The sequence below is a fragment of the Mustelus asterias genome, chromosome 26 (genome assembly GCF_964213995.1).
Source record: "Mustelus asterias chromosome 26, sMusAst1.hap1.1, whole genome shotgun sequence".
NCBI lineage: Eukaryota > Metazoa > Chordata > Chondrichthyes > Carcharhiniformes > Triakidae > Mustelus > Mustelus asterias.
The window spans coordinates 17,435,158-17,461,054 of NC_135826.1; the positions used below are offsets into that span (position 1 = coordinate 17,435,158).

The 25,897-nt window shown below is 47.5% G+C and overlaps 1 protein-coding gene across 1 annotated transcript; it reads left to right on the forward strand.

Annotated features, from left to right (window-relative positions):
• Positions 1-916: 916 nt before the first annotated feature.
• On the forward strand, positions 917-24,101 carry LOC144479730 (interleukin-27 subunit beta-like). Its single transcript, XM_078198761.1, is given in 7 exon segments — positions 917-1,004; positions 2,596-2,832; positions 4,623-4,694; positions 4,697-4,739; positions 6,941-7,110; positions 16,836-16,999; positions 23,952-24,101. Coding segments are annotated over 7 exon segments (924 nt in total).
• The last annotated feature ends 1,796 nt before the right edge of the window (positions 24,102-25,897 follow it).

The window sequence follows — 25,897 nt, forward strand, 5'->3', positions numbered from 1 at the left end:
CTTTGAATTTATAATGAAATCCCATAGTGTAATGCCATGAATTGAATCTGTAACAGATTCTCAGGTGTTATCCAGATTCCTGTGGAGAGTAAACACCAGCACAGTGTGGATGGTCTGTTCTAGGTTTAAACTTTATTTATAAGAGTCACAAATAGGCTTTATATTAACACTGTAATGAAGTTATTGTGAAAATCCACGAGTCGCCACACTCCGTAGCGTGTTCGTGTACACTGAGGGAAGAATTTAGCATGGTCAATACACCTAACCAGCACGTCTTTCGGACTGTGGGAGGAAACCAGAGCACCCGGAGGAAACCCATGCAGACACGGGGAGAATGTGCAGACTCCGCACAGACAGTGACCCAAGCCAGGAATCGAACCCAGGTCCCTGGTGCTGTGAGGGAGCAGTGCTAACAACTGTGCCATCGTGCCGCCCTCAGGCTATACTTCATCACAATCCTATTTAATTGTTACAGGATGATTTGGTTGAGTAATGGATTCTCTGCATCATTACGGTGTTATGATTTGGATATGTGGTAGATCTTAACTGAGATCATTCAACTCATTTTCTGTAGGATCCTTACACACAATCCCTCCGCACTAGTGATTTACACACTGTGCCATTCAATCCCTCCGCACTCGTGCACTGACACACTGCGCCCCCCCCCACTCACCCCACACTCGTGCACTAACACACAGCGCCCCCCCCCCCCCACTCACCCCACACTCGTGCACTGACACATTGTGCCACATAGATAAGAATGCTGGAGTTCCGATGTCTAGCATGCTGCTTTATTTCTGATATCATCTCGACACGTTAATTAGATATGTCTGTTTCAATATGTTCCTATGCATCCTTTTGCCTTAATCTATTTCTGACTTGCTTTAGTCTAATTTTCAGTTCACTGGTATCCAAGATGAACCTGAAACTGAGTAGGCTCCACGGTGCTCTGATGGTGCTGCTTAGTATCATTGACACAACAGAAGGGCACACCACTGTGGATGGTAAGTTTTCCCTTGATACCTGCTGAAAGGCTCTAACCAAATTTAGGTGTTGTGGATGAGGAAAATGCCAAATACTTCCTACCATTCCCACTCTTGCTACATCATAAAAACCAGGCAGCGCTTTCAATGCAGATAGGAGTGTAGAATGGATGATAATGGATTCACACTTTGCTTTACACCATAGGGGTCATAGTTTGAGGATAAGTGGTAAACCTTTTAGAACTGAGGTGAGGAGAAATTTCTTCACCCAGAGGGTGGTGAATGTGTGGAATTCACTACCACTGAATGTAGTTGAGACCAAAACATTGTCTGATTTCAAGAAGAAATTAGATATAGCTCCTGGGGCCAAAGGGACCAAAGGATAGGGGGGAAAGGGGGGATGAGGATATTGAATTTGATGATCAGCCATGGTCAAGATGAATGTTAGAGCAGGCTCGAAGGGCCGAATGGTCTACTCCTGCTTCTCGTTTCTATGTTTCTATGTTGTAATATACTTTAAGCAACAGCAGCATGACATCATTAGAAGGGAAGTGTGTCGTATAATCCAGTTTTAGTGTTACTTTTGCTTTACAGCAGAGCACGCACGCACACACACTTTCTATATTTGTATAAATATTCTTCTGTCCCTAGTGTAAGTAAATGAACCCACGACATGTTTACACAATCCCGTATGAGGGATTGGTGTATTTGTATCATTGTAAAAACATAACATGCCAGAGCTGATTAGTTCTCTGTGTGCTCGCCAGGCGTACACCCTGAGAAACCTGTCGTTATTTGCTGATGTGAATGGATAATCTAATATGGGTTGTGGGGGAACAAGTGGGAATTATCAGGTGTAAAGGCCTGATAATGACATTTAAATGTCTTCGAATGGGGATCCAGATGTTCAACATCGGGATTCCTGTTACATCATTGGCAGGGGGGTGGGGAAATCCCGCTGGTGTAAATCACGTTTTGGGACTTCCTTGGGATTTCCCACTCCCGCTGCCAATCCTGTCCCTCAACAGCGGGAGCGTAAATTCCCCCCACCATGAGTGGGAACACTGGCTGAGCTTTCTATCCCTCACCTGCGGCTATTCTTTCTTTATCCTTTCATGGAATGTGGCAAGGCCAGTATTTGTTGCTCATCCCTAGTTGCCCATGAACTGAATGGTTTACTAGGCAATATCAGAGGACAGTGAAACAGCAACCACATTGCTGTGGCTCTGGCATTACATGTAGGCCAGACCAGGTAAGGATGGCAGATTTCCTTCCCTAAAGGGCATTAGTGAACCAGCTGAGTTTTTAACGATGAATTAATGATGGTTTCATGGTCACCACTACCGAGAGCAGCATTCAATTCCATATTTATTCATTGAAGTCAATTCCGCCAGCTGCCTTGGTGGGATTTGAACGCATGTCGCCATCTCATTAGCCTGAGTCTCCTGGACGTCATCACTATGTCACTATCTCCCAGTGTTCCCAAAATGACCTCAGTATCACACCATGAAATGGCTAAGCCAACCGGAGCGATTGAGATATTCCGTACCATTGAAACAACATCAATTGTTGAATTCCATTGTAGCTGGAGTGTTTTCTGTTTGTGTTCCAGGTGTTAGCACGCAGTATGGTCAGATTGGGACGAACATCACACTCACGTGTAAAAACACAACGAACCGAGTAGTCGAATGGAGGCTGAATAATTCCAAAATCATCAGGACCAAGGACATAGAGCTAACTGGAACCAGCCTCACCCTTTTCAGCATCAATGCATCCCAGAAAGGGCGGTACAGCTGTCACAGCCTGGAGTCAGGCAATGCTTACCGCACAGTCTTGCTGCTGTTAGGCTGTAGGTTTAAAACTAATTCAATTCATCACATTGACATCCAATTCCATTTGCTGGCAGAGATCCCCAGATTGTGAAAGCCTCAGCAACTAGCAGTCACGATGACACTCTCCAGGAGAGATGGCCGAAAGGATTAGAGTCTTGACTTAATCCCATCCAATGTCACTGTGACCTGACTGCAATTTTAGCTGAAGTTCCTAAGTAGGGATGTAGAGGTAGCCAGGCTCCACCAGTACCTTCAGTGTGGCTTCAAAAAGACCCTCTTCATCCTGGGCTGGCTGTAGATCCAGCGTTCGAACCCAACACTGCCGGGACTGCAGAGCTACTGGGCAATCGGATTGGCCAGAATGCTCTGAGGTGGGGCTTGCTCCTCAAATGGGGGGTGGGGGGGGAGGTGGGGAACCTCCTTCCTGAGCCAATTAATGCCCTGGAGAGTGTAAAATGTCTGAGGGCAGCTGGCTGGAGTCGACCCTGTCAGGGGTGGGGAGACACATGTGGGTGGGGGGAGTCCCGTGGAGGTGAGGGGGGGGTGTAATTGCGGGGTCAAGAGGCGGATGGGAAGACCACTGGAGGGAGGTGGCAGACTCCCTTGGGTGGGAGCAGTCGGGGATGGGGTGAGTTTCATGGGAGGGGGAGGGGGGGGTTGGGGACATTGGCGAGTCAGTGGCACAGTGGTTAGCATTGGTATTTCACAGCGCCAGTGACCCGGGTTCAATTCGGGCCTTGGGTCACTGTGTGAAGTCTGCACGTTCTCCCCGTGTCTGCTTGGGTTTCCTCCGGGTGCTCGGGTTTCCTCCCACATTCCAAAGGTGTGCTGGTTAGGTTGATTGGCCATACTAAATTGCCCCTTAGGGCAGAGGAATTAGCAGAGTAAATATGAGGGGTTACGGGGATAGGGCCTGGGTGGGATTGTGTCGGTGCAGGCTTGATGGACCAAATGGCCTCCTTCTGCACTGGGGATTCTATGAGTCCCGTAAATGTTGTGTCTGGGTCTGTACCATAGTTACCGAGGTAACTATTGGTGTAACCCAATTGGAACCATCCGAGGTTTATGATTAAATCACAGTTTGGGATGGTTCTCAGAGATGGGCAGTTGTCCAGGGAAAGATTGTGCTTCTGGGCAATTGCCATGTAAACCATACCTTTGGACAGCTGAAGGGGATTCCCCAGAACATCGCTGGGGTAACCCCTCCAGTATGATGCTGGGGAGCTCGGGAGCTATGTCCAGTATGTCACAATCGAGGCATAAATGTAACCAATGACCCAGAGTTTCATGAACATGAACAATCGAATGCTAACCTTAATAAGACTGGCGATGTGGAAAAATTCACATTGCTTCAATTCTGCACTGAATTGGAGAGAAGTGGTGGGAGATTCACTCTGCAGCCTTGGAGATTGTGAGATAGGTACCGGGTAGCATCGCTGACATTGCACAATGTGAGAAGTGGAGATTTAGAAAAGGAGTTCTGTGAAAGTAATACACATGATGGAGGGAAAACCTTAACCTAACTGTTGAGAACTGATGGGATTGGTGGGAGGTCTGGCTTTGCACTCCACCTAATCTATCTCTTACTGGGCGAGTGGTAAAACCGGTGTTTCACCCACTCCAGTGGTGTTTCTGCCTGGCACGTTAGGTAACATAACCCTCCCCCTTGCCCATATCCCCCCCCACCCCACTCAGCCCAGCACATTGCCAATTCTGAATTACTGAGCTCAGGGAAGAGGGACTGAGAAGTGACGGCTACTCTGTACCTGGAGTGTTGCAATTATCCATTGTCACTTCCGAATTACAGATCCACCAGGGAAGCCTCAGGTTACTTGTTGGTCAGCGAGGTATCCACAGAGTGTTCTCTGCTCCTGGAAACTGGAAACCAAACCTACCTTCCCACACGGATCAATGTCACTTACAGGTAAGGAAATTCCAGTGGATGTGTGGATGTGTGGAGGGCATGGAGTGGCGGCGGGCAGGGTGGGGGGGGGGGGGGGGGGGGGGGGGGGTGGTGGGAATGTGGAGAGCCTGGGGGAGGGATATGAGAGTGTGGAGACCTCCCTCTGAATAGGGGTCAATAATGAGGCATCTTCAATTTCAAATGGTCACTGATCAAGAGGACAGACATTATGGATTAACACAGAGCGTTGTTGAGACAGGAATCTTTGCCACAGGGAGAGGAAAAGATTGAGTTGGAGACCTCAAGAAGGAAAGGAAGAATAGGCCTGTGGGGGCAATGGTGAAGTGGGTGTGTGTTCCCATAGGATTCAGTTCACATCGGTCTATTGTTCAAATGAAGTCAGTCAGAAATGGTTCCCCACTGGGAAGGGGAGGTGGTGGTAATAACTTTGAAGGTGACTCATTGTGGTTTAATGTTAGAAAGGGTTTATCACCAATGATAAATAGATATATACAAACAAGGGTTTCCAGAACTGAACACATGACTTCTCCCACACCTCCTCACGATCCAACTCCCACTCCTCCTCACGATCCAACTCCCATTCCTCCTCACGATCCAACTCCCACTCCTCCTCACGATCCAACTCCCACTCCTCCTCACGATCCAACTCCCACTCCTCCTCACGATCCAACTCCCACTCCTCCTTACAATCCATCCTGGCCCAGGGAACTTGTCCAACCGGCTTGACTTCCCACGCTGCAACTCCACAGGATCGAGCCCGATCACATGGCCCCCTAGGGATTGACCCTGAAAGGGGCCACGCTACCACAGATGGCATCGTGGTATTGTCACTGGACTAACAATCCGGGTAATACTCTGGGGACCCAGGTTCAAATCCCACCAGATGGTGAAATTTGAGTTCAATAATAGAGATAAAATCTGCAATTGAAGTCTAATGGTGACCATGAAACCAATGTTGATTTTTATAATAACCCATCTGGTTTGTTAATGCCCTTTAGGGAAGGAAAGGTGAGGATGGCAGATTTCCTTCCCTAAAGGGCATTAACAAACCAGATGGGTTTTTATGAAAATCAACATTGGTTTCATGGTCACCATTAGACTTTCAATTGCAGATTTTATCTCTATTATTGAATGTGCTTGCCTGTTCACAAATGTTGAGCCAGCCAGCGACACTCACATCAATAAAGGCAACCGTACGGGTGTTGCCTTGAACTAAGATTCAAAATGATAAAACATTGATGTAAATAAACCAAATCTAACCACTGTCTCCAGCTCCATGGTTGGCATCTCCAAGTCCTGACGACGCCCCCCCCCCCCCCCCGGGCCTCCCACCCATGTGCCAGCCAGGAGAGGGCCGTACATGCGCAGTTTGGATTGGTTTATGTTGGTAATCTGAACCGCCGTGAGTGCTGGGTTCAGTTCCCATTCCAGCTGAGGTAAGCTCAGGGCCTGACTCCACCTTGCCCCACTCGCAGCAAAAATATCCACCATGGACCTGCCTCGGACAGAGAATGGAAGGTGGAATATAATTAATCTTACATTGTCCAGAAAAATGAATCTTAAATATTAGTGCAGACTGAGCCTGTACAGTATGACCAGAGGGTAAACATTTAAATGGTTGAAAAATCATTAAGGATGATTATTAGAAAGAGTATTTTACTCTAAGTATTTGGAGCGAGATGAATCGTGGGCAGGGTGGGATGTTGCACTGAATGAGTTGGGGTACAGGGAGGTTTTCTGGCTTCTCTCTCTTGACAAGGTTCAGTTCCACTTCCTGGTGCCACTCTGCCCCTTTAGAAGGGTTTAGCTCTGCTGGGAGGAGGGGGAAATTTGAGCTCAGAGCCCTGCAGCCATTCACTGAGCTGCTGATACAGGGTTTGCAGACAGCAAACCCTAATCCCATGTAAACATTTGGAGAGGTCCTATCCATCCTTGGCATAGTCTCTTTGACCTGGCATTGGATGAGGAGGCAGGGAGCGGCACATTTTGCCACCATGACCCTGTGCTGGATTACTGAGTAAACAGCCGCCCTGCAATACATGGCAGGAGGGCTGGGGAGCCCCTTTCTGTCTCATACATTCCTGCAATGAGCACAGCTACCGACCAGGCTCCCAGGGAGAACCATTAGCAATGCCATATTAAGGGGTAGTGTACTGGTATTTCTGATTATATTGACGACAACCCCTGTGTATTTTTGGAAGACATGGGATTCAAGATGCTGAACGTTGCTCAAGCGAAGAGACACTGCAGGGCAACTGCACAATCAAGGACATCAAACTCTATTCAAATATTCCTTACACATTGAAGGTGACAGCAACAAACCCACTGGGAGTCAGATCCACCATTAGCCAATTTATTGTGGAGGAGATAAGTAAGTGACACTATTGATTCATTCCAGAGTTAAACAGATATGTGTGTGGTGTAACGCAATCTATGTTTCCGTTTGTATTCCAACCTGTGACCAACTCGTGACCTATGACCTATGGGCGTGATTTTCCAGCCATGCTCACCCCAAAATCAGAAAATCCCGCCCAAACTCAACGGACCTTCCTAAGGTCCGCCCCCCCCCCCCCACCCCCCCCCCCCCCCCCCCCCCCCCGCTACGATTCCCGTGGAGGGCAGGGTGGGAAAATTCCCCCCCATGTCTTGAAATGAGCTCTGCGACCTTGATAATCAACACATTTATGTAAAAATCCCCCTGGTTCTGTTCCAGCCAGAGGGTGGTGGATCTGTGGAATTCATTGCCACAGAGGGCTGTGGAGGCCGGGTCATTGAGTGTATTTAAGACAGAGATAGATAGGTTCTTGATTGGTAAGGGGAAAAGGCAAGAGAATGGAGTTGAGAAACTTATCAGCCATGATTGAATGGCGGGGCAGACTCAATGGGCCGAATGGCCTAATTCTGCTTCTAGGTCTTACGGTCTTATGGAAACTATTGCATGGATTTATTTTAAATGGTAGCGTATGAGCTTTAACAGCGTAGCTTTATAGCTTCTATATACAATCTTATGTCAGTGGTGGGCATGAAGGGATTCAAATATGCTCAAAATAAATGGAAAAAGACTGAAACTGTGGTTGTTTGGTTGGGAGAAACATGTTTGTAATCTATATCTCTGTAAATAAATGCTCATACAAGTGTGTAAAGATTGGCCACCAGTTCTATCCTTCACTGATAACTTCCCGGGTCAGAACACACTGCACCTATTCATCAGGCTAAGCAGCCAATATGGAGAGTGGGGCACACATGCTCATCACACACCAGAAGAAGACTTTCACTTGTATTTGAGAACCAGGAGAACTCCTCAATGTTTCATTAAATAGTGCCATAGGAACCTTTATGTTCACACGAGAGAGCAAACGTGGGTCTGGTCTGATATCTCAGGGGTAAAACTGTACCTCTGACAGTGCAGCAATCCCTCAGTACTACACTGAGAATGTCTGTCAGATTGTGTGCTCAGACCCGTGGAGTGAGATTGTGAAATCAAAACCTTCATAGAATCATAGAATCCTACAGTGCAGAAGGAGGCCATTCGGCCCATCGAGTCTGCACCGACCACAATCGCAGCCGGGCCCTATTCCCATAACACCATGCATTTACCCGAGCTAAACCCCCTGACACTAAGGGGAAATTTAGCACGGCCAATCCACCTAACCCGCACATCTTTGAACTGTGGGAGGAAACCGGAGCACCCGGAGGAAACCCGTGCAGACACGGGGAGAACGTGCAAACTCCACACAGACAGTGATCCCCAAGCTGGGAATCAAACATGGGTCCCCTGGCATTGTGAGGCAGCAGTGCCAACCACTGTGCCACCGTGCCGCCTTTCTGAGACTTACTGACATTACACCTGAATTGGTAACTGATTGTGCCTATCAAAGGCAGGGGTAATGTAGGCAATGGATGGTTCGGGCATTTGAAGTGATTGAACAGATTTATAGCGCAGCGAGTTGCACAGCAAACCTGCTTCTCTTCTGTCCTCCCATAATCAGACTGTCTGTGCTGGAATGTCCTTCAATGCCATCCTCACTTTTATTATTAGTTTTATTCTTTCAAAGGATGGGGGCATCGCTGTCTCGGCCAATATTAATTGCCCATCCCCAATTGTCCTTGAGAAGGTGGTGATGAGCTGCCTCCTTCAACTGCTGCAGTCCTTGTGATGTAGGTAAACCCACAGTGCTGTAAGGGAGGGGGTTCCAGGTTTTTGACCCAGTGACAGTGAAGGAACAGTGATATATTTCCAAGTCAGGATGGTGTGTAGCTTGGAGGGGAACTCACAGGTGGTGGTGTTCTCATTCTCCTGCTGCCCATTGTCCTTCTAGGTGGCAGAGGTTGTAGGTTAGGAAGACACTATCGAAAGAGCCTTGGTGAGTTCCTGCACTGCATCTTGTAGATGGTACACACGGCTGCTACTGTACCTTGGTGGTGGGGGGGAGAGAATGTTGATGGGTGGTGGATGGGATGCTAAGCAAGTGGACTGCTTTGTGCTGGATGGTGTCAAGCTTCTTGAGTGTTATTGGAGCTGCACCCATCCAGGCAAGTGGGGAGTATTCCATCACACTCCTGACTTGTGCCTTGTAGATGGTGGATCGGCTTTGGGAAGTCAGGAGATGAATTACATGCACAGAATTCCAAGCCTCTGAACTGCTCCTGTACCCACAGTATTTATGTTGCTAGTCCCATTCAGTTTCTGGTCAATGATAACTCCCAAGATGTTGAGAATGGGAGATTCAGTGAAGGTAATGTCACTGAATGTCAGGGGGAGATTGTTGGATTCTTTCTTATTAGAGGTGGCCATTGCCTGGAACTTGTGAGGCACAAATGTTACTTGCCAGTTATCAATCCAAGCCGGGATATTGTCCAGATCTTGTTGCATTTGGACGTGGACTGTTTCAGTATCTGAGGAGTCGTGAATGGTGCTGAATATTGTGCAATCATCGGTGAACATCCCCACTTCTGACCTTATGACAGAGGGAAGGTCATTGATGAAGCAGCTGAAGATGGTTGGGCCGAGGACACTCCCCTGAGGGACTCCTGCAGAGATGTCCTGGAGCTGAGATGATTGATTTCTGACAACCACAACCATCTTCTTTTTTACCAGGTATGACTCCAACCAGCACAGAGTTTGCCTCCTGATACCCATTGATTCCAGTTTTGCCAGGGCTCCTTGATGACACTCTTGGTCAAAAGTTGCCTTGATGTCAAGTCCAGTCACTCTCACCTCTGGAATTCAACTCTTCTGTCCTTGTTTAGCTGGAATGAGATCAGGAGTGGCTCTAATGGAACCCAAACTGAGTGTCTGTGAGCAGGTTATTACTGAGTAAATGCCACTTAATAGCGTTGTCGATGACCCCTTCCATCACTTGTCCTGAGTAGACTGATGGAGTAGTAATTGATTGTGTTGGATTTGTTCTGCATTTTGTGTAGAGGACACACCCGGGTAATTTTCCACATTGGCGGGTGAATGCCAGTGTTGTGGCTGAACTGGAGCAGCTCGGCAAGGGGCACGGCACAAGTCTTCAAGACTATTGCCAGAATATTGCCAGGGTCCATAGCCTTTGCAGAATCCAATGTCTTCAGCAGTTTCTTGATATCATGTGGAGTGAATCCAATTAGCTGAAGGCTAGAGTTTGTGATTCAGGGACCTCCAGAGGAGGGCGGGATGGATCACCCCACTTGGCATTTCTGGCTGAAGATTGTGGGCCCGATTTTGCCATCGCGTTGTGATGCGCGATTAAATCACTCGGGAGGCTAGATTGTACCCAGGAAATAAAGGCTTTTATTACTGACAAGAATGGAGCACTCTATATACAATACAATCCCAGACTAAAGGGTCACCAGGCAGTGCAGTGACCTTTATACTTCCCCTGGTAGGCGGAGCCAACTGGAGTGTACCACAGAACAATATCAACAGGTAGAACACCCCAACCCTAACACCAACAGTAACTACAGTAACATATCTACAAACCCCATAGTGCTGACCATCCATGGCTCAGCACTCATAGTGGTAACCAACTATGGTTCACCACACGTTGCACCCATTTTCGGGCGTGAATGCTTGGTAAAGTTGGGTGTGAGGTGAGTAGCGCGACCGCGCCCACCTCTGAGTCGGTTCCCCCTTCACCAAGGCCCGAAAATGGACGCGATCAGGACCGAAATGGACCGAAACAGGCGCGACGGTAATTTGAATGCATTTAAATTGAATTAATGGGCTGCTCGCCCAACTTTACCGGCACGTTCCCCTTTACCACTGCGTTCGCCAATCTGAAATTGGCACGAAACAGCAATGCTCCATAAAAGCCCGATTCGGGCGCTCCATCAGTGAGGGTTAGTGAGGAGGTAAGTGCCTAGCGTCCGATGGCTCTCTGCTGCTCACGGGTGTCCTGTTGTTGGTGCCACTTTCTTTCTCAGTCGGTGGCGGCTCTGCGAGTGTGTGGGGGGGGTGGGGGTGGTTGCTCAGCAGGGTCTCTGATGTCCGACTTGCAGCGCGGACCCGGGTCTCAGCACTGACCTGGGGTCTCAGCGGTGCTGCTGGGTCCTAGTGCACTCAGCTCACTTCCAGCTGAAGGATGTGCACAAAGTCCTTGCAAATTGCACTGCTGCAGCCACTCAACTTTGCAAGGAGCTGTGATTGTGGGGTGGATGTGGCTGGGGGAACTGGGGTTCTGTGATTGTGGGGAGCATGTGGCTGGGGGAATTGGGATTCTGTAATTGTGGGGAGCATGTGGCTGGGGGAATTGGGGTTCTGTGATTGTGGAGAGCATGTGGCTGGGGGAATTGGGGCGCTGTGATTGTGGGGAGGATGTGGCTGGGGGAATTGGGGGGGCTGTGATTGTGGGGAGTATGTGGCTGAGGGAATGCCGGGTCTGTGATTGTGGGGAGCATGTGGCTGGGGGAATTGGGGGGGTTGTGATTGTGGGGAGCATGTGGCTGGGGGAATTGGAGGGGCTGTGATTGTGGGGAGCATGTGGCTAGTGGAATTGGGGGGGGGCTGTTGTTGTGGATAGCATGCGGCTGGGGGACTGTGATTGTGGGGAGCATGTGGCTGGGGAATGGGGGAGGCTTTGACTGTTGATGTGCTGGGGGCAAGCAGCGTCCCATAACCTCGATATGTGTTCCTCTCCATCTCCCTCCCCCTTCCTTGTGAGTGAAGAGATGGCTTTTGCGATGCAACCAATCAGTTGCTGCTGGAGCTGAGGAGGAGGAGCGAGAGGAAGAATTGTGAGCACAGGAGACCCGGGCCCTTCCACTTGCAGGAGTAGAGGGAGACGATCACCAAAGCCAAGAGGTGGCCGCCATTCACCCAGAGTGGGGTCGCAGGAGAAGGAGGGAGCAGAGACCCTGGCAGTTCCGTGCACGAGTGTCATTTGAACAGATGTTGGACACTGTGTGTCGCCGACGTCCGAAAGGAGGCAGTGCAACACCTGTGCAATCTGCTGCAGGACCTGGTACCTCGAGGCGGGGGAGGCACCCACTCTCGGTGGCTGTCAAATTGACGGCCTCTCTGAACGTTTATGAGCCTGGCTCCTTTCAGACGCCTAGCGGAGATGTCTGTGGCATTTCCCAGTCAGCTGTGCACACCTGTGTCAAGCAGGTCACAGAAGTCCTGTATGCCCGGGCTGGGCAGTACATCAAATTTAATCTGGACCAGGCCCATCAGGGTGCCCAGGCTGCAGGACTCGCAGCCATTGCCTAACTTACAGGGGACCATCGACTGCACACACGCCGCCCTCAAGGTCCCCCTACAGAATCCGCGGAGATTCATCAACAGAAACCACCCTTGCAGTGTTAGCCTGGGAACATGCAAGACAGGCAATAGCTGGTCCGCCTGAAAGCTTTGGGACTTCCCCCGACAGCCTCGCAGTGGGTCCAGTGTGGCCGTCAGCCCCTCCTGCATTCCCTGGCTCTTTTGCTGCATCTCCAGCAGCTGAGGGAGAAATGCTCTCAGACGTCCAGCATGTAGGCTGGGACGAGCTGAGTCCTCGCCTCCGGCAGGCCAGAGGTCTCGAACGTTCCCTCCTCCACCTGATGTACATTATCAGATGTGTCGTGCTCACCAGAGAGTGACCCAGAAGCCTCAACACTAACTGGACCCACCGACGTGTCAGTATCCGATATGGTGAGTTGTGAGATGGAAGTTGACGCCAAAACGGTGCCACCCTCGGAGGTCCCTTCACCCACATCCTCCGAGGATTCGCCCAAGCTGTCTGGACCAGGAGTGGCGGGAGCTGTAGCTGCAGCCTGTAGTCCAGAAGGCCCTGGGTCGTCCGGATCTGTCCCTGCAACACAGGACACAATGTTAAATGCGGGGAGGGAGAGGAATCCAGGATGCCAAACATGTGATTCACATGTCTCCATTGAACAAAGAACCAAGAAAGTTACATCACAGGAACAGGCTCTTCGGCCCTCCAAGCCTGTAGCGACCAGGCTGCCCATCTGATTTGTTACCCCTTACCCTTCCGGGGACCATATGCCTCTATTCCCATCCCATTCACACAGCTGTAGAGACGCCCCTTAAAGGTCACTATCGTATCTGCATCCACAACCTCCCCCGGCAGCGAGTTCCGGGCACCCACTACACTCTCTGTGCAAATAAACATGCCTCGTACATCTCCTTTAAACCTTGCTCCTCGCACCTGAAACTCGTTCCCCCGAGAAGTTGCCTCAAAGTGATTGAAGGAATGACAGGTGCTCACGTCTGGATGGCAGCCCAACCATGCTGTCACTGACAGCCCGCATCTCCCCTTCCCCTGACAGCTCCAGCACCCGCTCCTCAAAGGGGGTGAGGACCCGGAGGTCTGGCTCACCACCCTCTGTCTTCACTCTCTCACGGGTGTTATGGTCGCCCTTCTCCTGTGGAGACAGAAGGAGCCATGAAAGAAATGGTGACATGACTCCTGCAGAGCATCAGGTGGTGGCCCTTAGAGGGCAAGCGCAGTGGGGTTCATTGGGGGGAAAGGAAGGAGCTGCTCGGGGGTCAGGAGCTGGAAACATGCAGGGTGCTGGGGATGGAAGGATCTGGGGGAGATTTGGGGGAAGATGCAAGATGGGGTTCAGCACTCACCCTTGCTGCATGGATGAAATCATTGACTTTTTTCCGGCACCCCTTCCCGGTTCGGGGGGGCCAGTGCCCTGGCACTGACCGAGGCAGCGACTTCCTCCCAGGCCGCATTTCCATCAGCCCCCCTTGGTCTGCATCCTCCTGGGGGGAAGAGGGTGTCCCGCCTCACCTCTGCTGCATCCAGTAGCCTCCCCAGGGTCATCCGCAGTAAATCGGGGGCTGGTCGTGCGCACATTTTGTGTAGGAATGCCTGCCTGCCTGTCCATTCTTGAGTTTTTAATGGAGCTGCCCCTCGTTAGGGCAGACCAGCTGCAGGCAGTTTGTCAGAGCATTCCAGCAAGTTCCATGCAGTTTGCTTGTTAGCATTGAGGGGAAGGCAAGTGAGCACTTACAGGTGTGCTGATGGGGAGGGGAGTGGGTGGTGGATGGGAAGAGAGAGGGAGGTGTCACACAGCCATCGGAGTCCGGAGGAGATGGGGACCTTGTGAGGGAGGGTCCGGGGTGAGGGTGGGGGTGGGGGTGGGGGTGAGGGGATCACCCTGCCTGATATCCGCAGGGTGGAGGGGGGAGGGTGGATCTCTCTGCCTGAGATGAGTGAGGGGGAGGGGGGAGTCTGTTGCCACTCTGCCTGAGATCGGTGGGGGGAAGGGGGGAGGGGCCCAGAATTGTTCTGGGTGGTGGGTGGGTGGGGGGATAAGGGGGTCAGTAATGTTGTGGGGGTGGGGCAATGTCTGTGGGGGCCAGGGGGAGGCATTATCTGGCGCGGAAGGGATGTGGCAGGGGAGTGTTATGCTGTCACTTTTTTTCTGCGCATGCGCAGTTGGAGGCGTCGATTGGAGCTGCAAAATTTTGGGAACATTAAGCCCCGCCCACAGGCTTCTGCAGCACGATTCAGAATCGCTGATATTTTTTCAGGCAGAGTGTGTATGGGAGCGCCTGAGAATTGGTCTAAAAGTCGGATCTGAAACACTCCCAGATTCAAGTCCGCCCAGCACTTTGCATCAAAATGATAAAATGACTATGACTATGTCAGATTGTTTCCTGATTAGTCTGTGTGGTACCTCTCCCAATTTTGTCACAAACCCCAGATATTCATAAAGAGCAATTTGCAGGTTTGACAGGATTGCTCTTGTTGTTTCTGGTCCCTGGGTCAATGCTCAGTGATCATCCCAGTTCCATTCCTTTCGGTATGTTTTGTACTGGTATTGATGTAACTGAGAGGCTTGCTGAGACATTTCAGAGGGTATTAAAGAATCAACCACACTGCTATGGGTCTGGAGTCAAATGTACACCAGACCAGGTATGGACAGCAGAGTTCCTTCCCTGAAGGACATTAATGACCCAGATGGGCTTTTACAACAATTAACAATGGTTTCATAGTTGCTATTTAATTCCAAATGTATTAACTGAATTTTAATTCCACCAATTGCCATGGTTGGATTTGAACCCATGTCCCCGGAAGCATTAGCCCTGGGCCCTTGGATTATTAGTCCATTGACATTAGTGCTTTGCCACCCCCTCCCACTGTGTGTTCCTTCATCATCCGACTCTTCTAATGGGCTCACAACATGGCATACACATTGCTTACACTGCTGGACATGTTACTGTGCCAGGCTAGTAGTCTCTTTAATTGTTTAAAGTTAATATTACTGACTGTTATGATCTGGCAGAGGGTAATTGCCATGCAGACCAAATCACAAAGGGAAACTTGGCAAGCTATCACAACCCTTTTCTTTTTGTATTTGACCACGAGAAGCCATAAGTTACAGTAACACTTTTGGGGATTTTAAATATTAAATTAAAACACTCATTAGCTCATTACCCAAAAGAAAAGAAAACACACAAGATAATATTTGCAGAGGTAATATTAGTCGTATAGAACATTCCCTTGAAAAAACTTCCTACTTAGCAAGACTCCTTTTGGTAATAATTCGTTTTGTTTAACTTTAAAAACTCAGGTAATGTTACCATGAGACAAATCCACAGCTTCTGTCGAGAAGACATTCTCTCTCGTTCCCACTCTGCTGTGGAGATTCATGAAACTTTAAAACAATGCCCTACTTCCTGAAAAACAGACACTTTTCTGGATTTGCTGGAAGGTTGCTCACTTTCTTCACAGTTCCTTTTCCCAGCACAGAGCGGCACTCCGGGAGAGCGGCACTCCGGGAGAGCGGCACTCTGGGAGAGCGGCACTCCGGGAGAGCGGCGCTCCGGGAGGTCTTACCTGGCCACACCCAACATAGCCCTCGCATCTCTCCTTAAGTAGTCTTCTTCCTCTTTCATTTTGTCCTTATCCTTCTTTGAAACTGACCTTTCTCAGAGTATAAAAATCTTTTACGTTCTCCCTGCTGCCCCACTTTCAGGTGTAAATAAAATTTACTAGCTTTGCCTTATTTATGTATGACTTTTTGCAAGTTGTCAATCTTTCAAATTTCTGTTTGAAATTTAACAACTGAACGCAACAAACTATCATTATCTCCTAATGCAAATTTCTACCCATGGCTTATTTAGAATCATAGAATCCGTACATTACAGAAGGAGGCCATTCGACCCATCAAGCCTGCACCGACAGCAATCCCACCCTATCTCCGTAACCCCACATATTTACCCTGCTAATCCCCCCGAAACTAGGATCAATTTAGCATGACCAATCAACCTAACCTGCACATCTTTGGATTTTGGGAGGAAACCGGACCACCCGGAGGAAACCCACGCAGACAAGAGGAGAATGTGCAAACTCCACACAGATAGTGACCTAAGCCGGGAATCAAACACAAGTCCCTGGTGCTGTGAAGCAGCAGTGCTATCCGCTGTACCACCGTGTCCTGATAGAAGATTCAATTTGGCCATATTTACATCAAGTGTATGCCTTTAACACCACAGACTTCTTTGGCATCCTCACCTCGCAGACAAACTGACTTCACTTTAATTAAATGAGTGACACACGCAGACACATACGCATACAGCCACAAACCTGCTTCACAGCATAACACAATAAAACCCCTCAAATATTAAAAACAATACCCTCTTTCTTGTAGTCAAACCAGATCCTCCGATTGATGTCAATGTTTCTCCAATCCCTGGTCAACCAAAGAAGTTACTGTTACAGTGGAAGCCGCCCACCACGTGGCCGGATCTCACCTTTTTTTTGTTGAAGTACAGAATAAAGTACTGGCCGGAGGGATCAACCAGATCCAGAATGGTAAGGACAACCTTTTCTGTTATTGTTGGCGGGGTGAGTGGAGCTGTCAGGATTTACGCCAGAACTGAAAGCTTCCGACTGTTAGAAAAGACCAATCAGAGTAAGGGGGCTTTTTATTCTCGGAAGAGTAGTCTGCCGGGGGTGGGGGTGGGGGGGGGGGGGGGGGGGGGGGGGGAGGGGTGTCCTGATAGAGGCATTTATAACTACACAACAATTAACGTATTCAAAGAGAAAATGTTTCCACCTTACGGGCCATAAATATAAATAAATGAATTCAGTAAGGAATTGAGGAGATGCTTCTTTACCCAGAGAATAGTTAGGAATGTGGAATCATAGAAAATGGTTGAAACAAATAGCACAAAAAGATAAGGGAAAGTTAGATAATTACTTGAGGGAGAAAGGTACAGAAGATACATTGATACAATGAGAAGAAGATGGAAGGGGGCTCTTGTGGAGCATGGAGACTAACATTCAATGATTGGGCTGAATGACCAGAAGACCAGAAGACATAGGAGCAGAATTAGGCCACTCGGCCCATCGAGTCTGCTCGGCCATTCAATCATGGCTGATTTTTTTCTCATCCCCATTCTCCTGCTTTTTCTCCATAACCTCTGATCCTCTTATTAATCAAGAACCTATCTATCTCTGTCTCAAATATACTCAATGACCTGGCCTCCACAGCATTCTGCAGCAATGAGTTCCACAGATTCACTGCTCTCTGGCTGAAGAAATTCCTCCTCATCTCTGTTTTAAAGGATCGTCCCTTTAGCCTGAGGTTGTGCCCTCTGGTTCTAGTTTTTCCTACTAGTGGAAACATCCTCCCCACATCCACTCTATCGAGGCCTCGCAGTATCCTGTAAGTTTCAATAAGATCCCCCTTCATCCTTCTAAACTCCAACGAGTGCAGACCCAGAGTCCTCAACCGTTCCTCATACAACAAGCTCTTCACTCCAGGGATTATTCTTGTGAACCTCCTCTGGACCCTTTCCAAGGCCAGTACATCCTTCCTTAGAGATGGGGCCCAAAACTGCTCACAATACTCCAAATGGGGTCTGACCAGAGCCTCATACAACCTCAGAAGTACATCCCTGCTCTTGTATTCCAGCCCTCTCGACATGAATGCTAACATTGCATTTGCTTTCCTATCTGCTGACTGAACTTGCACGTTAACCTTAAGGGAATCTTGAACAAGGACTCCCAAGTTCCTTTGTGCTCCTGATTTCCAAAGCATTTCTCCATTTAGAAATTAGTCTATGCCTCCATTCCTCCTTCCAAAGTGCATAACCTCACACTTTCCACATTGCATTCCATCTGCCACTTCTTTGCCCACTCTCCTAACCTGTCCAAGTCCTTTTGCAGCCCCCCTGCTTCCTCAATACTACCTGTCCCTCTCCATATCTTTGTATCATCTGCAAACTTAGCAACAATGCCTTCAGTTCCTCCTTCCAAATCGTTAATGTATATTGTGAAAAGTTGTGGTCCCAGCACTGACCCCTGAGGCACACCACTAGTCACCGGCTGCCATCCTGAGAACGACCCCTCTATCCCCACTCTCTGTCTTCTGCCAGTCAGCCAATCCTCTATCCATACCAGGATCTTACCCTTAACACCATGGGCACTTAACTTATTTAACAGCACCTTGTCAAAGGCCTTTTGGAAATCGAAATAAATCACGTCCATTGGTTCTCCTTTATTTAACTTCCTTGTTACCTCCTCAAAGAACAGATTTGTCAGACATGACCTCCCCTTGACAAAGCCGTACTGACTCAGTCCTACTTTATCATGCAATTCAGGCTAACCAGCCTATAATTTCCCGTCTGCTGCCTCTCTCCCTTCTTAAACAGCAGTGTTACATTAACTACTTTCCAGTCCTCTGGGACCCTCCCTGCCTCCAGTAATTGCTGAAAGATCGCCACCAATGCCTCCACAATTTCCTCAGCTGTCTCTTTTAGAACCCTGGGGTATAGTCCATCCAGTCCAGGTGATTTATCCACCTTTGGACCTTTAAGTTTTTCCAGAACCTTCTCCTTAGTGATGGCCACTACACTCACCTGTGCCCCCTGCTTTTCCTGGAGCTCTGGCATCCCACTGGTGTCTTCCACTGTGAAGACTGATGCAAAGTAACTATTCAGTTCCTCTGCCATTGCTTTGTTTCCTATTATTACTTCTCCAGCCTCATTTTCCAGTGCTCTAATGTCTATTTTTGTCTCTCTCTTACCTTTTATATATTGAAAAAACTCTTCCTATCTTTTTTATATTACTAGCTAGCTTACACTCATATTTCATCTTCTCTCCCCTTATTGCTTTTTCAGTTGTCCTCTGCTCGCTTTTAAAGGCTTCCCAATCCTCTGGCTTCCCACTAATCCTTGTCACTTTGTGTGCTTTTTCTTTTGCTTTTATGCTGTCCTTGACTTCCCTCGTCAGCCATGGATGCCCCGTCCTCCCCATAGCAGGTTTCCTCCTCCTTGGGATGAATTTCTGTTTTGCCTCCCGAATAACTCTCAAAAACTCCTGCCATTGCTGTTCCACTGTCTTCCCTGCTAGGCTCCCTTTCCAATCAACTCTGGCCAGCTCCTTCCTCATGTCTTTGTAGTCACCTTTATTTAGCTTCTCCCTCTCAAACTGCAGGGTAAATTCTATCATATTGTGGTCACTGCTCCCTAAGGGTTCCTTCACCTTAAGATCACTAATCAAGTCTGCCTCATTACACATCACCAAATCCAGAATTGCCTGTTCCCTCGTAGACTCTGTCACAAGCTGCTCCAAAAATACCATCTCTTAGACATTCCACAAATTCCTTTTCTTGGGATCCACTACTTACCTGATTTTCCCAGTCCATCTGCATATTGAAGTCCCCCATGATTATTGTAATATTGCCTTTTTTATACACCTTTTCTATCTCCTGATTTATTTTCTGCCCCACATCCTGACTACTGCTAGGGGGCCTGTACATAACTCCCATCAGGGTCTTTTTACCTTTGCGATTCCTCAAATCTACCCACAGAGATTCTATGCCTTCTGATCCTATATCACTTCTTGCAATCGATTTAACTTCATTCCTTACTAACAATGCCACCCTGTCCTCTTTGCCCATCTGCCTGTCCTTACGACTGGACACATATCTTTGGACATTTATACCCCAGCCCTGATCCCCTTGCAGCCATATCTGTGATGCCCACAACATTGTACCGGCCAATTTCAATGTACGCAACAAGCTCAGTTACCTTGTTCCGTATACTGCGCGCATTTAGGTACAACACCCTCAGCCCTGCATGGACCACCTCCCTTCTCATACTTGTCACCTTTTTTGCCCTGCCTGAGGTTAGATTCCTGCCACCTTCTATACTCTCTGCTCTATTACGTGGTCTGGAAACTTTACTAACCTCTCCTGAGCCCTCGGCTCCTTTAACTAGTTGAAAGTCCTCACCATTAACCTGCACCTCTACCTTCTCCTTTAACTTTGATTTTCTAATTCTCCATACAACTAAACCCTCCCCCCCACTGTTTAGTTTAAAGCCCTATCTACAGCCCTAGTTATACGATTCGCCAGGACTCTGGTCCCAGCACGATTCAGATGAAGACCGTCCCATCGGAACAGGTCCCCTCTTCCCCAATACTGGTGCCAATGTCCCTTGAATTCAAACCCATCCCTCCCACACCAATCTTTGAGCCACGCATTTACCTCCTGAATGGCCTTTCTCTGTGCTGTAAAGTCTATGTACGTGAAGTTATTATCTTCACCTTTGTGTGGTAATTTGGCACTGCTTGCTTGTTGGACAACTCGACTAATTGACCTCCTATCGATTTCTATGCGATGAAAGTTCCACAGTTTCTGTAAAGAATGCACAATGTCTCCCACCGGTTCACAGCAGAGGCTGAAAGTTTACCCCAATCATCATCTTGCAAATGGTTAAATTTGTCCCCTACCTCAGTATTCTCCCCTTCATTCTCCCCCACTTCACAACCTATTCTTTACCTACTCAGGAGCAGCCAATAGGATCACAGGCAACCTTTTTTTCCCTCACATATCAGAATCTGTGATGTAAGATTGCTCACTGTGGACCTGTAATGTCAATCAAAATCATTTGGGGTCTGATGAGAAATACTAGACAGAGGGCTGCATTTTCCTGGCCCCGAGAGTTGGGGCTGGAGGTGGGCTCAGCCTTTCCCAGTGTTGCACTGGTAATGGCTGCCCGCGCCATGGGGGTGGCTAACTAAGGCTCCAGATAGGAGCGATTTTGTGGCATTGACAGAAGTTCTCCGCCAGTGTGGAGCTCCCCTCTGTGTGTGGAGCCTAACAGTCTAATCAATGTGGTCTCCTTATGGAAGGCCAGGAGCCCATCAGAGCTGGATGCTCCATGTCCCATGGAGAGGCCGTGGGGATGAAAGGTTGCAATCACCACTGCATTCGATCCTGAGGCGGGTTTCTCACTCATCCCCTGCACCAGCTTTGGGAGTATTTCTCTTCTGTACTCTGTGTAGGCCTCTATGTTGTTGTACCTTCATGATATCCAACCTGTCTCAACATCACCCACCTCTGCTGGTGGGGCTGTCAGGTCTGCAGAGCTGATGGCCCTGACATTGGGTTTGCACACATTGGGAGCACACCCTCTGCCCTTATTTGGATGGTGACTCGATGACAGCCATTTTGGAGGTTGTCTCCTGGAGCATTGACACTCTGGTCTTTCCCTCACTACGTGCGGACCCCATTTGCCTCTGATATTGAGGACCTGCAGTCTTTAGGGAAATCTAGCTTAAAATCTCCACAAATGAGCATATGATATTACCCCAAATAACTTTTATCAGAGTTTAAAAATAAAGTTTGAGGAATGAGTCATTTGGCCTTTAAAAGCCAGTTCCAAACTATGATCAATGCTATCATGGATTCTAGCCGACCCTTTCATTTACACTGCCCAAGAGCATGTTCCACTCGCAGGGTAAATAGTCTTTGTTCTTCTCTCACCCACATTAAAAATCTTTACTCTATTTTTTGCTGCAATGGGAGGGGTCTTACCCAATGGAACCCATAGGCCCTGATTTTACAGACACACCAGCCCCGATTTTGGGCGGGCGAGGCTCGCAGAACGAGCATTCTCCGTTGGCCTCAGCCATGATCTTACGAGCCCCAGGCAGGCATTCCAGTAAAATTCCTACCATAGTCATTCTCAAGTTGTGAAATTTGATTATTGTAATGTGAATAACATTTGTTTTCATCAGATTTTCTTCAGAATTAAGGAAAATATCTTTCCTTGCTGGTAACCCCCTCAGACTCCAGTCATGTGACCTCCATCAGTCAATGGATAGAATCACGCGCATTGCGGGGTGTCCATACACTTTAACAAGGCATCACCCAGAAGTCTCAGCAACTCAAGGATTATGGAAGGTGGTAGGGTGCCAGACCAGAATCCCAAGGTTCATTATGAAGCCAGACTAGACCCCAACAAATTTTCTATTTTGGCATAAATGTGAGGAAAGGATGCCTCACCTCAGGAATAACTCCAGTGACAAACTAGGGATCTTTTTATCAAAATAAGCTTTATTCATAACACAGTTTAAGTATAACATTAACAAAACAAAATAGTTTAACTCTTAACTGTTGAACAATCTTTAAACATGAAAAGAAACAATTCTTAATTTCTAACTTATCACTATTTCAGTTCCAATTAAGCAATATTTCAACTATAGACTTAAACCCCTCTTTAAATATAGTTAGCCAATTCAAGCATACTTGTTTTGACTTGGGTAGCCACCTTGGAGCTTTCAGAGCCTCTTCTTTTTAACAGCTTTGGGCACCAACTCACTTTTTAAAAATGAAAAAAACCCAGCTTTTCTAATACAAACCTAGCTCCTCCCATTTCTAGTATCCCATGACTATATGAGCCTGTATACCTAACTCAGCCTCCATTGCTGTAATAAAAAAAACCCAGGTGTTCTTTTCTTTGGTAAACTAAAGCTCATCTAAACATAAACTAAAGCCTTCTGCAAAATAAACACCTCCATGGCTTAAATGAGGAATTATGGGCGGCACGGTAGCACAGTGGTTAGCACTGCTGCTTCACAGCTCCAGGGACTTGGGTTCGATTCCTGGCTTGGGTCACTGTCTGTGTGGAGTTTGCACATTCTCCTCGTGTCTGCGTGGGTTTCCTCTGGGTGCTCCGGTTTCCTCCCACAGTCCAAAGATGTGCGAGTTAGGTTGATTGGCCATGCTAAAATTGCCCCTTTGTGTCCTGGGATGCGTAGATTAGAGGGATTAGCGGGTGGATATGGGGGTAGGACCTAGGTGGGATTGTGGTCGGTGCAGACTCGATGGGCTGAATGGCCTCTTTCTGTACTGTAGGGTTTCTATGATTTCTATGATTCTATGATCCTGCTTGCCAGCATCTGCTGAATTTCTACCAGACAAACTGACAGCTTGTAGAAAAACACTGAATCTTAAAGCAGTCCCTCTCAAACATAAAATATATCAATAACACAGTATTGTCGCAAATGAAGTAAATATACTGGTCTAAAATTTATGTGTCTAGTTTGGAAAACACATTTCTCCATTGACCTCTCAATCAAACTCCACAAATCTAATGGAAAACTCACAGTTCATCTTGGAATTATTAAACATATAGTTAAGGATATGGACTTCTGTCGATTCCTCACAAATGTGAATGACAAATTGATCAGAATTCTTAGATTGACCTGTGCTTATGAAGCTGTGACGTGATCTGACAATGCATTCAGCAGTTCATTAATGTTGTTCTCAGTTTTAATGTTGGGTGGGATTCTCTGATCTTGTTTAACATGCTCAACGCTGCTAATGAGAACAGAGAATTTGGCACTCAGCCAAAACACCATTCACTGCAGCGGGACCGGAGAATCCCAGCCGGGGGTGAGGTCGGAGGTTTCTGACGGTTACCTTTAGGCTTTGGATAACTTGACTTCTTCTTTCTTTTCTGCCTCTCAGATTGAAAACATTGACCAAACCAGCTACATCCTGAGTGGGCTGCGATCCAGGGCTTTATATTTTGTGCAGGTGGCAGCAGAGGATATTATTGACAATGGCGTATCCAGTGACTGGAGTCCGACCGTCTCTGCACGATTGTGGTCCAACTGAGCTTAAACTGTCTGTGCGCCATCCTCTCTGAAATCGAAGCTGCTTCCGGTGACATTACGCTTATATCCATAAACACAAACTAATTCCATTGAAGAAGCAGGAATGTAGAGCTGCGAGGGTTGACTAAAACACCATTACCAAAAAACAGCGCAGAAAATGTCGGAAAATTGGGGTTTAATGCTTAATTTGAGTTCAGTTTACACACATCCAAGTATGCCAACACTATATGGTTTTGTGCTGAATTCTGGGACCCAAGCTCATCACATGACTTGGTCTTAGCTTCATACTCACAGTTCACAAGGGATAATGAACATGTGGCCTTAAGATGCTGATGTAAGATGTAATGATTACTGGTATGGAACTATCCAAAACCCTCACAATTAGAGTTATCAGCTCTATTCTCAATTCACAGGAAGCGCAAGTATTAACGCAACCAGCCTTGTGTATTAAATCAGCACAGTTTAGCTTGTGATGTTTAAGGGAAGTCTTTTTATTTCACACTGCGAAACCACATTTGATTTTGTAAGTTGAGAATTAAGTTCTGCAATTAGCTTTTGTAACTCTGTAGTTCTTTTCAATGTTAATATCTGTTAGCTGAATGTACTGTGTTATGTTCAGCATATCAATCACTTTTAAGCATTGGTAAGTACTTTATATAGTCTTTGTGTAACTTCCGTAGCTTTGTAAATTTACAAAACTATTCTGTAAGTTTATTTGGCTTATACCAATCACTGACAGATCAAACAAAACATTTTATACCAAACACACATTGGTAAACACCTATTTTAATTAGGTTCTCCAGATCAATTCGACATCCAAAGAATCATAGAATCCCATTTGGCCCATCGAGCCTGCACCGACAATAATCCCACCCAGGCCCTATGCCCGTAACCCCAAGCATTTAGCCTGCTAATCCCTTTGACACTAAGGGGCAATTTAGCATGGCCAATCAACCTAACCCACACATCTTTGGAATGTGGGAGGAAACCGGAGACCCGGAGGAAACCCACACAGACACGGCGAGAATGTGCAGACACCACACAGACAGTGACCCAAGGCTGGAATCGAACCCGGTTCCTAGACATCAGATGCTGTCCTATCTCAATAAAAACTATTCTCACTTACGTTCTATATATTGTTGTCACGTTAGTATACCTTTAAGAGATTTTTAAATATCACATTCTCTGCAGCTCACAACCTTAGCTAATGCTGTCTACGAGGCTCCTTTTATTGCTCCTTAACTGGCTTAAATAGGCTTTGTTCATTTTTACATTGGGGATTAGTCTCATGATCCTGCATTGTCAGGAGGAAGACTGGTTGTCAGGTCAGGTGACAAGAGCTCTTTCACTTTCAGTTCAGGGCTGCAGCTTTTAGTTTTTAGAAGGGTCAACAAGCTGGAAAGAAGTCTCTCTCTCTCTCTCTCTCCCTGGGTTTTGGGAAATTTTGCTTGTTAGCTCCTTCCTGGAGTAGAACATCTGCTGTTGGTGACTTGATCAGAGTCTCTCCCTGGTGTTCTGGGAAGCTGGTCTGACTTCAAACTGTTCTGAATGTATCAGGAGATCTGCAGCATTCACCCAAAGGACTCAGTTCCAGTATCACGTGAGCCTCAGTCTTTGCTGTGTTAAGCCTGTGGAAAGGTTTTTTTTTTGTCTAAAGGAAGTTTTTGTTTGATTGGAAGATCTTAGATATATTTGTTAAGGGTTATACATTATTGCGATTGCTTTGCTTTTGCTTGTAATTGATAAAAGTTATTCCTAATTTTCTTTCCATTCATGTTAACTATATTCTTAAATAAA